This window comes from Salmo trutta, chromosome 24 (genome assembly GCF_901001165.1).
Source record: "Salmo trutta chromosome 24, fSalTru1.1, whole genome shotgun sequence".
NCBI classification, from domain to species: domain Eukaryota; kingdom Metazoa; phylum Chordata; class Actinopteri; order Salmoniformes; family Salmonidae; genus Salmo; species Salmo trutta.
This window is the reverse complement of record NC_042980.1, coordinates 37,870,319-37,886,549: the sequence shown is the minus strand read 5'-3', so window position 1 is coordinate 37,886,549 and position 16,231 is coordinate 37,870,319. Positions and strand designations below refer to the sequence as shown.

At 42.3% G+C, this 16,231-nt stretch overlaps 2 protein-coding genes across 2 annotated transcripts in view; one reads left to right on the top strand and one right to left on the bottom strand.

Annotated features, from left to right (window-relative positions):
* The first annotated feature begins 597 nt into the window (after window positions 1-597).
* On the top strand, window positions 598-1,812 carry LOC115161531 (ADP-ribosylation factor-like protein 11). Its single transcript, XM_029712509.1, has one exon. The coding sequence runs from the start codon at window positions 812-814 to the stop codon at window positions 1,412-1,414; it is 603 nt and encodes a 200-aa protein (XP_029568369.1). The 5' UTR covers window positions 598-811; the 3' UTR covers window positions 1,415-1,812.
* Window positions 1,813-4,124: 2,312 nt separating this feature from the next.
* Window positions 4,125-16,231, bottom strand: part of LOC115161247 (importin subunit alpha-4) — a 28,293-nt gene continuing 16,186 nt past the window's right edge. Inside the window, exons 9-17 of the mRNA XM_029712056.1 lie at window positions 15,168-15,337; window positions 14,998-15,042; window positions 14,746-14,877; window positions 14,157-14,285; window positions 13,893-13,997; window positions 10,428-10,499; window positions 10,051-10,213; window positions 9,853-9,947; window positions 4,125-7,313 (exon numbers count right to left, since the gene is read on the bottom strand). Of these exons, the coding sequence (XP_029567916.1) occupies window positions 7,218-7,313; window positions 9,853-9,947; window positions 10,051-10,213; window positions 10,428-10,499; window positions 13,893-13,997; window positions 14,157-14,285; window positions 14,746-14,877; window positions 14,998-15,042; window positions 15,168-15,337 (1,007 nt within the window). The 3' untranslated portion in view covers window positions 4,125-7,217. The remainder of the gene's footprint in view (window positions 7,314-9,852; window positions 9,948-10,050; window positions 10,214-10,427; window positions 10,500-13,892; window positions 13,998-14,156; window positions 14,286-14,745; window positions 14,878-14,997; window positions 15,043-15,167; window positions 15,338-16,231) is intronic.

Here is a 16,231-nt window from a genome sequence, read left to right as displayed (position 1 = left end):
AGGATCATCTGAGAAGGGGGAGGGGGGTGCTAAGGAGTATTTCTGTCTGTAATAAAGTCCTTTTGTGGGGAAAAACTCATTCTGATTGGCTGGGCCTGGCTCCCAAGTGGGTGGGAGGCTCCCAAGTTTGATTTTGAGTTCTGATATTTGGCAAGTGTGCTAGCCATTACAGAAGTAGCTCATCCTAGGGCAATATGTCAAATTTGTCCACATTTTTGTTCTAACCTAGCACAAACCCAACTAATCACCAAGTCCTATTTGAAATCAGGTGGGTTAGTGTTGGCCTGGAACAAATGTGCAAACTGAGGAATGGATTGTGAAACACTGACCTTACCTGTGGTCAACTCTAAATCAGGTGACCTGAGACATAGGTTAAAAAAAACTTGATACTGTTTTAATGCAGTGTGTCCGGAAGTGAGAGACAACAAATGTGACTTGTCAACATTCAGCAAGACCAATTGAATTCAGAGCTGCAGAGGCAGTCACTTTCCTATGAAATAAATAGGGCAAAGGTCACTAGAGCACCAGAAGCTGGGTTGATTAGTCCAATGGGAGCGAGCGCTGGCTTAGAAAGCTGCATGCAAACACATGAAAATAACTAGATGATATCTCACTTGACATTCAGCTGTGCTGTAGGAGCATCCATTTCAGTACAAAAGGTGTAATGGCAAGGAGCTGGATTACATTCTCACAGACCAACACGATAAAGAGGAATCAGGACCTGGCTGATAACTGAAGACGTGATGATTCATTTCTAGGCCTTGGATGCTTAACTGCTCCCCTCATTGGACTATTAAAAGGACAAGCTTGGATGGACTCCAACCATAACAGATCTACAGAAACCTTCATCTTTCATAAAAACCTCAAAGTCCTGTCTGATATGGGCCTGGCCCTGTGCAGACAGTCTCACAGCCACACGGCCAAAGTGGTTCTAGTGGGCCTGGACGGGGCGGGGAAGTCCACCCTCCTCCACCGCCTTCAGAGGGGCGAGCTGGCGCACACCACCCCCACCGTAGGCTTCAACGTAGGCTCGCTGGAGCTGGACTCTGGCCCGGAGCTGACCGTGTGGGACATAGGGGGCCAGGGGGGCATGCGCGCCCAGTGGGGAGACCACATGGAGGAATGCGATGCCCTGCTGTTTATGGTGGACGGGGTAGACCGGGTACGGATCGGGGAGGCAAGGGCGGCGTTGGGGAGAGTGCTGGGGGATGAGAGGGTGAGGGGAGTCCCCCTAATGGTGCTGGTTAATAAGATGGACCTCCCAGAGGCGATGGGGCTCCAGGAGGTGACGGGAGGGCTGGGGCTGGAGCAGTGCTGGGACAGAGACTGGGAGGTGCAGGGGTGCAGCACTCACAACGGGCTGGGGCTCCAAGAGGCCCTGGACTCTCTGGCCACACTCATCAGAAAGCGCTGAGGGGTAACTCACACACAAGGATATATGGAAAACTTTGGCAAATACACAGATCAATGGACAAGGCCTGGGCTCTCATACACAAACAGGTAAAGAATAGGCACACACACACACACACACACACATTTAGACAAAAGGGAACCTGTGAAGCTTTTCATAAGCTAACTGTGCTCCTATCACTAGCTAGCCCGATGTCTCACAGTATGTATCATGCCAGTAGGTTATTTCAATATAGAAACAGTTGTGACATTCACTATGAAGGAAACTATTCAATGGGACTTGAGAATCACAGATTAGAATTAAATGGCTACTTTTAAGGACAAAACCCAATGGGATCATCCAGCTGTTTCTACACTCACTGTAACAATGATGTATTTTACATTAAACTAAATCTCCCCACAGCAGTGTCACAAGTGCCACTCATTTTTACGATTTACAGAAGATGCAGAATCCTTCTACACCACAAGGTGGGTCTCCTTACTTAGCCACAACTCAGTCCTGCTGGTTATAGTTTCTCCCTGGAAGTTCAATCAATGGTTACTACAACAGATTGAAGTGTTGACACTACCAGACTGAAGGGATTGGTGATATACAGTTACATTAAAATACAACCTTTAGTCATATATTCAGTAAAGCTGATTACTTTTTATTGGTCTTAAGTGTTTAAGAGCAAATGTGTCAGGTATATTTACCCAGGTACAGCAACTCTAAATCACATACATGAGAGCACAGTCACTTTGTCCCTTCTTTCGGAATAAGAATCTCACCAATTTTTCCAGACACAGACAATCCACCTTGATGTTACTGTATCAATCAGAAAGCTTGCAGCAGTGAGGATCCAATGGCTAACAGCACGTTTATTTGTTAGGATCAGTAGTACAGAGAACTTGTCCTAAGGATGAGAGGAAGTGATGTCATAATCATAATCCCCTGATTGAGTAGCAGAATGTGGCATTGATGGGTTTGTTTGTGGTGAGGTGAATGTACAGAGCCTTCAAAGTATTCACACCCCTTGGAATTTTCCACATTTTGTTGTTACAGCCTGAATATAAAACAGATTAAAATGTTGATTTTGTGACACTGGCCTAGACACAATACCCCATAAATGTCAAAGTGGAATTGTTTCAACATTCTTACAAATTCATTAAAACTTAAAAGCTGAAATGTCAAGTCAATAAGTATTCAAACCCTTTGTTATGGCAAGCCTAAGTAAGTCCAGGAGTAACAAGTCGCATGGACTCACTGTGTGCAATAACGGTGTTCAACTTGATTTTTGAATGACTACCTCATCTCTGTACCCCAGACATACAGAGGTCCCTCAGTCTGGCAGTGAATTTCAAAACAGATTCAACCACAAAGACCAGGGAGGTTTTCCAATGCCTCGCAAAAAAGGGCCCCTATTGCAAGATGGGTAAAAAAAAGAAGCAGACATTGAATATCCCTTTGAGCATGGTGAAGTTATTACACTTTGGATGGTGGATCAATGCACTCAGTCACAACTAAAGATACAGGCGTCCTTCCTAACTCCGTTGCCGGAGAGGAAGGAAACCGCTCAAGAATTTCACCATGAGGCCAACGGTGACTATAAAACAGAGTTTAATGGCTGTGATGGGAGAAAACTGAGGATGGATCAACATTGTAGTTACTCCACAATACTAATCTAAATGACAGTGAAAAAAAAAGAGGTTGTACAGAATAAAAATATTCCAAAACATGCATCCTGTTTGCAATAAGGCACTACAGTAAAACGGTGAAAAATGTGGCAAAGAAATTAACTTTATGTCCTGAATAAAAGGTTGTGTTTGGGGCAAATCCAACATCACTGAGCATGGTGGTGGCTGCATCATGTTATGGGTATGCTTGTCATCTGCATCATGTTATGGGTATGCTTGTCATCAGTAAGGACTAGGGAGCTTTTTGGGGAGGGATAAAAAGAAACAGAATAGAGCTACTGTAAGCACAGGCAAAATCATTGAGGAAAACCTGGTTCAGTCTACTTTATAGCTGACACGGAGACAAATTCACCTTTCAGCAGGACAATAGCCTAAAACACAAGGCCAAATATACACTGGAGTAGCTTACCAAGACAATATTGAATGTTCCTGAGTGACCTACTTACAGTTTTGACTTAAATCAGCTAGAAAATCTATGGCAAGACTTGAAAATGGCTGTCTAGCAATGATCAACAAACAATGACAAAATGAAGAATTTTTAAAAGCATAATGAGCAAATGTCTCACTTCCCAGGTGTGCAAATCTCAAGAGACTTACCCAGACTCACAGCTGTAATCGCTGCCAAAGGTGACTCTAACATATCAACTTAGGGGTGTAAATATTTCTCTAAATTAAGATTATAGTATTTCCTTGTCTTGGTCATTACGGGGTATTATGTGTAGATGGGTGAGAATTTTTTGGTTGTTGATTTAATCAATTTTGAAACAGGTATGAATACTTTCTGAAGACACTGTAGGTGGAAGGAGGGGTGATATGTCAAAATGGGTTACAATTATCAAACAACAAAATAGGAGTAGAACAATCACTCTCTTCAGCAGAGCGCAGCATTGACTATCCTAGTGGCAGACTCCAGCAATGAGACACCACACGAACATCTCCCATTCTGGATGCTCCAACACCTAGCATTTTGTTGCTTTTTTCATTAGTACATTTGTCTTTTTTTTTTTTTCCCGTAGAAATTAAAAACAAAAAAGGCACAATGAATTTCCACTCACTCACGTCTTTAATGTGCACAAGAGTTGAAAGCATCAGCGAGCCACCTTAAAAGAGAAGAATTCAATCTAAAATGTATAAAATGAAACTAAGGCCAAAACACTGACATTTTATTATTAAGTTCTTTAAAAACAACTTTTCTCTGGCAAGTAAGAATCTTTAAAAACAACTTTTCTCTGGCAAGTAAGAATCTTGCAACAAACATAAGCTTGTATATTTTTCTGATACAAGACAAAGAAATTGTAATTCTTTAAAGTGGCTCGGTCCGTCTAGGGATAGTTCACGACACCCTCTAGGGTTTTGTTAATCAGTAATAAACAATTAGTTCCAAAACAAGCCTGGGCTCCTTTGAACACCCCCCTATTCCAAACCCACTCCTTACAAATCCTTCCCGGCTTTTGCTGTTTGAACGGACCATAACAGAGGAACACAATTCCAGACAAGGGACCAGGGGTTTGGGTTAGCGTTAGCCCTCACACTTCCTAGGTCCTGGAAACCAACTGGGACTGGCTCTTGGATGGTACAAAGACACAGACAGACATGACTGTTCTCAGATTCATCAGCATGTCATCACAACACATTATGAATGTTAAAAAAAATTCAAATCGATAATGAAAATTCCAAAACGTCAACGGAACAACCTCCCCGTCCGTCTTTGACAATAAGTAGCCAATGTTAACATTCTGCAGAGTGGGTCCGTTTCAACAATCACTGTTCAGCTACAGCAGCTTTGTACAGGCTTTATGGAAATATATATTCTCAAGAAACGAGTTTGAGAGACACACATAATTCAGGATGCTTATGAACTGTGACCTCATTTAAAAAAATAAAAATAAAGTTCTGTATGGGTCAGAGGTCGTGTTCTATCCTCTGTTAGTCCTGTCTTCTTTCCGCAGGAAGAGAGAAAAAAAATTATACTCAGACATGTGCATAAGACAGAAAAAAATCTAAAATAAAAATAGTAAACCTGGAGGCTCCACATATTTGACCTAGAGAGAGAGGACTTCTCTTTGTTTCTGTGCCATTTCTGTGACAGCATGGGCGGCGCCATTGAGGCAATCTCCATTTTAAAAAGTAGTCAATTTTCTTCTTCACGATTGGCTGATCCCTCCCGATGACCTAGTTGGACATTACTCCAAAAGGGTCACCAGGAGGGCTTAGCCAATGAAGTTGGAAGTCGACTACATTCAAATTGTGGAAGCCCTCAATGGCGCTACTCATTCTAATATGACCTTTAGCCAATAGAGGCCTCAGTCATTCTCTATACCTGGACCAGAAAAAGACAAACCTTGCAATATTTTCTATTTCAACATAAAATAAAATACACCTTTTTTTTATAAGAATGGGGTAATACTTTCTTTTTTGTTGCAAAATATAGGTTTGTTTTAGTTTTCACAGTCAACGCTTCTGTTGGAGTTCCCAACAGTGGGTGTGTTCTTCTGACAAGGTGTTGCTGATGCATTCCAGATCTTACAGTCTGGAGAGGTATTTTACATATCAGCTAACCAACTCATATGTTACAGCAATCTTCCAGTCGATGACGTGGCACACCACCATCAGTTAATGCAAGCAATGTCTGCGAGACCTATGACATCACGACCTGCTCTCCACAGGAAGTGACATCACTTCTGCAGCAGGATTTCATGTCCTCTGGGAAACAAGGCTACAGTGTTTTCCTCATGGACATTGCATCATTGTACCGGTCCCATTATGGCGTCTGAGAGAATGGGCAGCGCCATTGAGGCCATCTCCATTTTGAAGTAGTACATTTTCTAATACTTCTATGACTTTGTAAACAAACTAAAAGGGTGCATATTGCCACCTGTAGTGTGTTGTTTGAACAGGTATGGAATTATGTGAGCCTTCCTTAACCCATAAGAAGTCCCACCCAGTTGACTAGAAGCGAGACATCCCACTCTCTCTCTTTCCAATGGTAGTCAATGAACTAAGTAGACCAGACTCAGCTGCTACTGCATTGGTGTCTATGGGAGAGCCACCCCATTACATTTTTTCCAATGGTAAACGGCCTGAGTGACCCGTCTTGATTTATCCACCATCTTGGTTTAAAATGGTGAAAGTCTTAATTGGAGTTGCCCATGTTAAAATGAGCTTTTGGGCCCTAGAGTCCTCTACCGTTCTCTGTGGTTTCCCTCCAACCTCAGGTTACCAGATCTGAAAAAAATGAAGCTTTTTTTTTTTGCTCTCCCCTGAATTAGAGCAAAATTGCAAAACAATTATATACTTATATGAACCAGTTTTGTGGCATTATATATGTTTTTAATTACATGTACTTTTTATAAATAAAAATCCATAACTCATGATTCAAGAGAATTCAAAAGCAAAAATAAAAATAAAGTGAGTCAAAATGTCTTGTCAGTCAGTCTGCCTAAAAACCTCTTCCTGCGTAAATCCCACCTCTTCCTGTCCTAGGACTTTGGGGAGGGGGACAGGGTCTATGCCTGTTCATGGTTTCGCTCTGGGGTCAACATCTTTAATTGGGGGCCCTCGGACATCAAGGGAGAGGGAGAGCGAGCGAGCGAGTCCACGACCAGGGGACAATCCAGAGGTGAAGCACCAAAAATAAACAGCAGTATCCTTTCCCAGTCTGTGATATTGTTTTCTAAAACAAATATGTACAGAAATTATTCCCAAGTGTCTTCAACGGTGTGTTTTTGTGCATGTGTGTAGTTGTGACATTTGGCAATTCAAAAATATTGCCTCAGAAGGCTTTTTCTTCCTTTGTGATTTTCACGTGACATTTCAAAGCATTTGCTAAGATTGCCTGAGATCCTCCCCACACAGGTGGCCAGATTGTACTGGTGCTGGATGAATTACCTGGACCCGTTTGTGTTGGGTTGCCAGGTTGTGGTGGCAGGTGGTAATTTTAAGTAACCCTTCAGTGCAGAGGTGGCGTATTGTGGAGGTGGTGGGTGAATCCTTCAATCGCAAGGTGGGTTGCCATGTTGGAGTAATTGTGATGGTAGTAGGTGGGTTCAACCCTTCTGCATTAGGTTGCCAGATAGATGGATGAATGTCTGGGGTGGGTTAGACAGTACTAGTGAAGCTGGATGGACTGGCTCCTAGAACTTGAACTCCTTCTGCAGGCTGGAGGCGGCGTCAAAGTTGAAGGTCCCTCCTTGGGTGGCTTCAGGAATCAAACTGGGATCCTCATCAATCTAAGAAGGAGAGACAAAGAAGAGGAATGGTGAGGGATGTGTGTGTCAGCGTTTCTGTTAGCTGGTAAAAGACGATAAATAAACATGGGTGCCGACCAATTGTCCAGGAGAAAAGGTAGAATCCCATTGCAAACAATGCTTTTTAGCCTATTCATTTATGTAAATACATTTGACCGGTCATGCTTAAAAATCAATCTAGGTTAATTTGCAAAATTTAGTGGGATTAAATTGGCACGTGTGTATTTGTGTTAGTTGTTATGTGTCCTAATATTTATCACACGTGCACAGCATACAGATACAGAGGCTAGGCTGAGGGGGAAGTCTGTCAGACAGCAAGAGGGCTGCTGCTACAGCTCCTCAAAGAGCTTGTGATGGAACATTTTATGTTGGTGCTTTTCTATTTATGAATTTCTGTGTTTGTGCTTTTCTAATAAACGTTTTCTGTGTTCATGCAAGTGACTGAACGAATCCTCACTATAAGTATCTGCAATTCAGCTAAGAGAGAAGAAGCCTTGTGAGGTATTGGTCTGTCACATGAATGACGCAAAGGTTAATGATGAATTATTAATAAGCTAAATCATGCAAATAACTTGTCTGTACATAAAAGAGATCTAACGGGAATGCCCGGAGGAGCTCCTAATAAACATGTGTACTTGGTGCATTGAGTTGGAAGCTCTCCAATTAACAAAACAAAGATTCCTTTAAGTTTGACTTTGTGTCCCTGGTGTAGAATTTCCACGACAAGCTCATTCATTGCTGCTGGAGTCCAATCATTGCGTAACAATTCTAAATTCCAATCACATGTTAAAAACAGTTAGATGGCCACAATTAAAAATAACAATTTTTACACTGAACAAAAACCTAAACGCAACATGTAAAGTGTTAGTTCCATGTTTCATGAGCTGAAATAAAAGATCACAGAAATGTTCCATATGCACAAAAAGCTTATTTCTCTCAATTGTGCACATATTTGTTTATATCCATGTTGGTGAGGATTTCTCCTTTGCCAAGATAATCCATCCACCTGACACCCCTTTGTCCAGAGTGCTTAGAATAAACATACAGACCAAGCAGACGGACGGTGTAAACCGTACGTCATGAATGGTTAAAACTACAAGACCAAAAAGACTTGAGGTCGTGGTCCACACATTGAAATGGTTAGAAACGTTGTACTGAGACCAGACAGCGTGGAGCGTTGGCTACACGGCTGAAAATGGTTTAAAGTCTACAGACCAGCCGACATACAGCGCGAGCTGAATGTCACGAAATGGTTAGAAACTCTCAATCTCTACAGAAGATAACCTCACCTAGGAGACCAGAAACACTCAGACTGCAGCTGTGCATGTAAAATGTGGTCCTACAACATTGACTAAAAGACACGAGGTGGGAAGGAAGAATCCCTCCCATACAACCATTGGTACGTCTGAAGTATCTATACAAACGAACACGCCAAGACCAGAGAAGCTCTACAACTAAGGACATTGTGACCTCTGGTGGACAATCAGAGCCTTACATCGAGCCACTACCCATAGACAGATCGATTGGTTTCAGAGAGACACATCTACGCGTAAATATATATTGCATTTCTAATCTGAATGAGCAGTGGTTAGCGTGCTAAGTACACATATTTCCATGGGGGCAGCTTCTAAAATGTATGTACAGTAAGTTTACCCGCTCCCTCTCTTTCCCCTCCCCCTTTCCATTATGTAACAAGCCGTCATACGGTGTCAGTCCACTAGGGACTTTTATTTCATGGAAGTGTGTACGGGTATTCTGTGTTATTATTTAGTTCATTATTTACTAAGCCAATTTGTGTATTGCTGATTCATCAATAAGGTTAGGGTTCTTTCAGATATCAAGGAGTATGCGACGTTCAGAATGAGACTGATATGAGGTAATAATAATACATTAATTGACTGTTATTGATGTAAGAGATATCTGTATATCTTTAGAGTTTAAAGTCAGGAGATAACTTTTCCCATGGTGCACCAAATGTCTAATGAGTTAATTGTTACATGATTAATTTCAATCGAGTAACAATTAAACCTAGTTTAAACAGTCATCAGATTAATGATAGTCACGACACCTACTTGTTGTATGAATTTGTGATCTATCGTCCCACAACTGTCCCAGAGTGTGTTTAGAAAAGGCTATTTATTTCTCGTAGAGAACGACAAGCTGATCAATAGAATAGGTCAACTTTTCTACTATGGGGGATATTAGATTGACAGGCTAGTGATTTTTCTGTTTGTTACTGGTCTTGTTGCCTGAGGAAAAGTAAATGTGGACAGTTATTCTAACATCTTCAGAGTTTGCATCGGAATTCAGAAAGAAGGAAGCACGCCGTTGCATGTTCTGTTAAGATTAATTACCTTAATCAAAATGTGATTTGTATTTCTGAGCACCGTGGGTGGACGCCTTAATCAGGTTACGCACCCAATGCATATGGGTCCGGTTAATGAAAATGCTGCAGGTCAAATGTCTGGCGCCACATTTTCCTAACATTAGCCCTGGACTGTGTGTGTGATTTATAACTCACATCGTCGCCTGAGAAGTACTGGTCAATAATCTCGAAGGCTAGTTTGTAGATGTCCTCATTCTCATGTTGCTGCAGATTCTCAATCTTCTCCAGACCTGAGTGGAAAGCAGATCAGAAAGCAACAATTCACCTCAGAAACACAGTACCTCCTCTAGCCATCATGAGAATATGCAGGCACACACACACACACACACACACCTCCACACTCCTCTATGATCTCAGTGACGGTGCTGGCCTCGTCCCCGGCCATGATGAGAACGTTCTTGAGGCCGTCTAGGAGCACCTGGACCACCTGGGAGTCCTTCACTGAAAGCAGGCTGCAGAAAGGAGGGACTACATTCTGCTGCACCAAGTACTCCACCTACACAAACACAAAGACAGCAGTAAGCAATTCTGACCAATTACTGCTGACATATGATTGTGTCAGCAGGTTCAGTCACTGGCATTAGATTAGTTCCTAAACTCACTGGTCTGAACGCTCTAGAGGCCCTGGCATGACAATGCAGCCCCATACCTGTCCATGTCTAAGTCAATAGTCTATCTGATAGAGGTTGCAATGTGTGTGACAGACTCACCTGGTCTTTCCGGCCACTGATGGTGAGGTTGCTGATGGTCCATGCTGCCTCCTTCTGAGTCCCAAAGTCCCCCTGGAGACACACAGGCTGTCAGCACTACATAACACATCACTACACAGCAATGACAGGAAGATGGTCTCTCTCAGGCTCACACAGACACCAGCCATGTAGTCACGGGAGAGCCAGGCCCACCCAATCAGATGTATCCTGTTTTATCATCTCTACTAGACAGTGTTCCAAACAGCCAGAGGTAGGTAGTAACACACTAAAAGTAACATGTACTAAAGTACATTTTTGCTTGGAGCGGCACAACTGAGGGGAAGGAGAAATGCCCAGCCAGCCAAGAAAAGATCCTCCAAAGTGGAACGGTTTGGAAGAGGGTAAATCCTACCTTGGCAAGAAAAAGATGATTTAGTTTACTATGGCAATTGATAATCTGCACTGTTTGTTTATTACCTGAATACCAACCTTGATGTTTTATCCCATGCTGAAATGGGTCTGATTTGCATACTAGACTAGTGACATTTCGATATGGATTGTTGTAACACTAACCTGATCCTCCTTGACATTTCATTCTGACTAAAAAATGTAACATCACACTTGGAGTAAAATGTTTTTAATAAGCATTTACCATCACATGTACTTGTAATATGAAATAGTTCTCTCATGAATGCTATTGAAATTATTCAGATGTCTCGAGTACCATTTACCTTTTTATGAAATTGAGCACATTGATAGATATTAAAACATTGAATAAGACTAATTTAAACTGTACAGTCTACGGATTTTCTTTGATGTCAGTCTTCATTGGAGACTACCTGTGCTGGAGGACATGTGCAATTTAGCATTTTTATTAGGATCCCGTTAGCTGCTGCTAACACAGTCGCCACTCTTCCTGGTGTCCACAAGATGGTGCTGGCAGGCTTAAATAATACATGTATGTTGTTGTTGTTCTTCTTCTTGCTATCACAGTTTACCATTAGGTGTAAAAAAATAAATAAAAATACCACACAAAATATGTAACTAGTACTGAAAAAGTTGTGACCGGAAACGTTTTTCCAATTTTTTTTATTAACCCTTCCACCACCCACTTTAAAAAAATGTTTTTACTCTTACTTGAGTAAATCACAAATCTACTGTAAGTAACAATACTTTTACTTAGATTTTTAGTACTCTACCCACCTCTGCAAACGGGACATTATTAGTATTTTTACCTAAACATGCAAACACCATCAGATAGGATTCATAGCAAGCAGTGAACTGGCATGACCTTCAGATGCACTGGCATGACCTTCACTCATGGAATGGGTGGCCAAAAATAACTAACTGAAAGCCACACGCCAATAAACCATACCACAGCCTCCTCTATTTAGCCAACAAGTCAGGTCACAATCCAGTGCATTTATCAGTCAGTAAGAAACTGGTCCTGAACATCACAACTAAGAGCACTGTATTTGGTATAAATCATTCCTTAAGTTCTAGACCTCAGGTGAATCTGGTAATGAATGGTGTGGCTGTTGAACAAGTTGAGGAGACTAAATTACTTGGTGTTACCTTAGATTGTAAAAACAGGTCAAAACATACAGATTCAATGGTTGTAAAGATGGGGAGAGGTCTGTCCGTAATTTAGAGATGCTCTGTTTTTGACACTCCAAAAAGCAAGTTCTGCAGGCTCTAGTTTTGTCTAATCTTGATTATTGTCCAGTCGGGTGGTCGAGTGCTACAAGGAAAGACCTAGTTAAGCTGCAGCTGGCCCAGAACAGAGCAGCACGTTTTGCTCTTCATTGTAATCAGAGGGCTGATATAAATACTATGCATGCCAGTCTCTCTTGGCTAAAAGTTGAGGAGAGACTGACTGCATCACTTCTTTTCATAAGAAACAATGTATTGAAAATCCCAAATTGTTTGCATAGTCAACTTACTCAAAGCTCTGACACACACACTTATCCCACCAGACATGCCACCAGGGGTCTTTTCACAGTCCCCAAATCCAGAACAAATTCAAGAAAGTATACAGTATTATATAGAGCCCTTATTGCAAGGAACTTCCATCTCATTTTGCTCAAATAAACAGCAAACCTGGTTTAAAAAAAACAGATAAAGCAACACCTCGCGGCACAACACCTCTCCCCTATTTGACCTAGATAGTTTGTGTGTACGCATTGATATGTAGGCTACGTGTGCCTTTAAAAAAAAAAAAATGTATGTAGTTCTGTCCTTGAGCTGTTCTTGTCTATTAATGTTCTGTATTATGGTTCATGTTTTGTGTGGACCCCAGGAAGAGCAGCTGCTGCTTTTGCAACAGCTAATGGGGATCATAAAAATTATTTTAATTAGCTTTAAAAATGCTAAATTCTCTCTCAGCCTCATGGCAAAATGTGTAGAACAGCATGAGATTGCGTCCTGTTCACCCCAATACAACATATTTAATTTAAAGTTCACATTGTTCACCGTATAATAGAATACTGAGAAGGCCTACCTATGATGTGGCTGGAGGAATGACTACACGTGCATAATGATTTGAATGTCATGAAACCACCTTTACTCTTCAGTTAAGACTCCCTCCCTCCCTCCTAAACACACACCTCCCTCTCCCTCTCCCACAAACACATACACACACTGTTCCCAACTTTAAAAACGTTAGGCACCAAACAGAATGTAAGGAGCACCAAAATAGGCCTATAAGAATCCTGTGCCAATCAAATTTTCTTAGACCTACTGTCAAGTTACCAGGTTGTTAGCTAGCTAGGTAACATGACTGAACAAAGTTGTTTATCAAACCAATAATTAGTGTCCGGATTTAGTTTAAAAAAGGCCCTCGACATGGTTTGTGAAATATCAAACGAGCGCGACATCGCGCAGAAAGAACAATAGGTATGTCCGGTAATATTTGTAACCGTTTGAGATAGAGACGAGACGTTTTCTTTCCTGTAAAGCTGCAGACATGCCTCTTGTAAAACGGGGTTTCCTCTCTGGCACTGCTGCGTGACGGTGAATTTGCAAAGCCTATCAGACTGGCCTGTCCTCTTGGTTATACCAGGGATGAAATTATACAGTGTATCAACTTTTCTCACTCTGCACGCTGCTCCAATGTATCAAATGTAACAGAAGACTGACCAGGGTCTGCATCCCCCCCGCCATCATAGCTAAATTAGATTTTTAAAAACTGATGCAGGATGAGCGGACAGAGAAGCATGTGAGTGATGGCTGTAATTGGATACAGCTGACTGATTACAGATGCCACACGTGATATACAGACATTATTGGACTGGCGCATACAAGAGACTTGTTGATGTTGCTTAAATACAACTGAATTCATAAACAAAACTGATTTAATAAACATTTTATAACAGGCACGAGTACTTCATGGCAAAATGTGTAGAATTGCAGGAAGTTTTTTTGGGCACACCCAAATAACACATTTCTGGCTACGCTACTGACAGACGCACACCACAGATCTCTCACCTTGGCCAGTTGGTGGATAATCAAGGGGATGAGTCCTGCGTCGATCACAGCCTGAACCTGCTGGTGGTTCCCTGCCGTGATATTGGACAGGAACCACACTGCTTCCTGAAGACAAACCAATCACAGACAGTTATGCCACAACACTTCCTATTAACAGTCCAATCACACACAGTCAAACCAAACAATTTCCTGTTGGCCTGCTAATCATGGACATCGGCTTCCCTCTCCCTCTCTCCCTCTCTCGGGGGAGTGTGTGTGCTCTACCTTGTTGATCTTCTCTTTGGGGTGTGTGAGCAGGTTGGGGAAGTGGGAGAGGACGTCACAGTTGAGAACCATCTGCGTCTGCTCGTCTGTCCCCGTCACAATGTTGCCTACTGCCCTCAGCGTAGCAGTCTGCAGGAAGCGACATCACAGCAGGTCAACACCCACAATGTCAGCACGTCAGAAAAGACAAAAAAAACACACCCTGATTTATTACTTATGAAACGCATTGTTTCCTCCCTTCCTTGAAATGATCACTGATCTGTGTTGTAAGGAAAGCTAGGAGTTTCTTCAACATATGGCTGCAGTTTTACTAAAATATTCCTAGCCCTCATGATCAGTAAAACCAAGGTTTTCATACTTGTTGCTTTTAAAATCAAATGTTATTGGTCACATACACATGTTTAGCAGATGTTATTGTGGGTGTAGCGAAATGCTTGTGTTTCTAACTCTAACAGTGCCTTTCCAATCAATGATTCATTTTATAAGCACACCATCTATACCACAGTGTGTTTGGCTCTGAGTCTGAATGTTATCAGTTACCATGGTAATTGTTCCCAAGTCTATGGTGTCCCATGTTGAGCCATCTTACCTGAACTTTGACCTCCTGGTGGCTGAGCAGAGGAACGAGGAAGGGGACTACGCCAGAGTCTATCACCATCTGAATCTGCTCGTTCCCACCATCCGTCAGATAGGACAGAGCCCACACCGTGTCCACCAGGATCTACAAAAGTATGTCATCAACAAGTCCAATAAGAGTTGTTTTAATGGGGCTGCTGATGTCAAAATGATGGTATGCAAAATGTACCATTTAGGGGTAATGAAAATACACTTCCATACTTACATTTATATCTGTGTGGTATAGAAGAACACACAGAGCTGGAAGAATCTGGAAAAGAGAAAACAGTTTGAGGTAGAGAGGAAAAGATGGTGTGAAAAGCAGACTGGCTGGAGAGACTCACTATAACACTGCTCACACATTGAAACACACACACGGTACCCACATGTACATACCTCCTGTACAGTCTCCATGAGGGGTGGAGGGTCCTTGTTGCGACAGAGGTTGACGATGACCCAGGTGACGTTGCGGAGGAAGGAAATGGGGATGGAGGGGTTAATGAAGGACAGCAGGGGCTTGACCACGCCCAGGGAGATGACGTAATCCCTGCACTGTGGCCCGTCGCCTGGGGGAGGAGCATCACAGGTTAAAGGTCAGGGGTCATCATTTGGGCACAGTATTTTTCCTGGTTAGGTAGTGAGCTATGACAAATACAATTAAGTTAAAGGTTCACTCAGCAATATGAAGTAGATGCAGAAAGTAAACTGACCCACTATGCTGTTTCCTCAACAACAGAATGTTGAAGCGCGCAGCGCGAGTTCTCCACTGTTTTGGTGCCCTGGCTACCATGCTGTGAACAGCGTGACGGGAACCCGTGCACATGCACAGGCACTGCGTGTAACTGTTTGAAAGCAAAGCCTTCCATCTCGCTCAGTCCAATATCTGTGGTGCTGCCTGTGACTGTGTGAAAGCAAAGCCTTCCATCTCGCTCAGTCCAATATCTGCGGTGCTGCTCGTGGCAACGTCATTTCTCTGACATGCTGACCACACCACTCGTTACGCTCGCGCGGCAAAATAAATGTACACATACATGTTATTCAATCATTTCATCCAAACTGCTTGTGCGAGTCTACTGTGTAGCCAGGCGCTAAAATAGAACTTGGTTCCACTTGACGCTGGACGCGCTGCAAGTCCCACCTCTCCCATCTCCTCATTGGTTTTTAGGAGCATATACCCACGTGGGTGACAAAGATAAACTGAGGTCCACAATCCAGTCGGTGGTGGTAATGCACCTTAAAATTGGTTGCCAACAGCAATATAAAGTCCACAGACGACTTGAGGAGAGATTACTAGAAACTTTTATCTGTGGATTAATTGTCAGAATAGAGAACACACGATTGTGTGACTCAAAAATGGGTACAAAGACTTGTACCTGTGCATTTCTGGTAAAATAACAACTAGAATGTTTATATCACAGGACAAATTAGCTAGCAACAGCAAGGTAGCTAGCTAAAAGTCC

Bases quoted from the DNA above. Each gene is read 5' to 3' on its own strand.
- LOC115161531 (XM_029712509.1), top strand. From the start codon at position 812: ATGGACTCCAACCATAACAGATCTACAGAAACCTTCATCTTTCATAAA.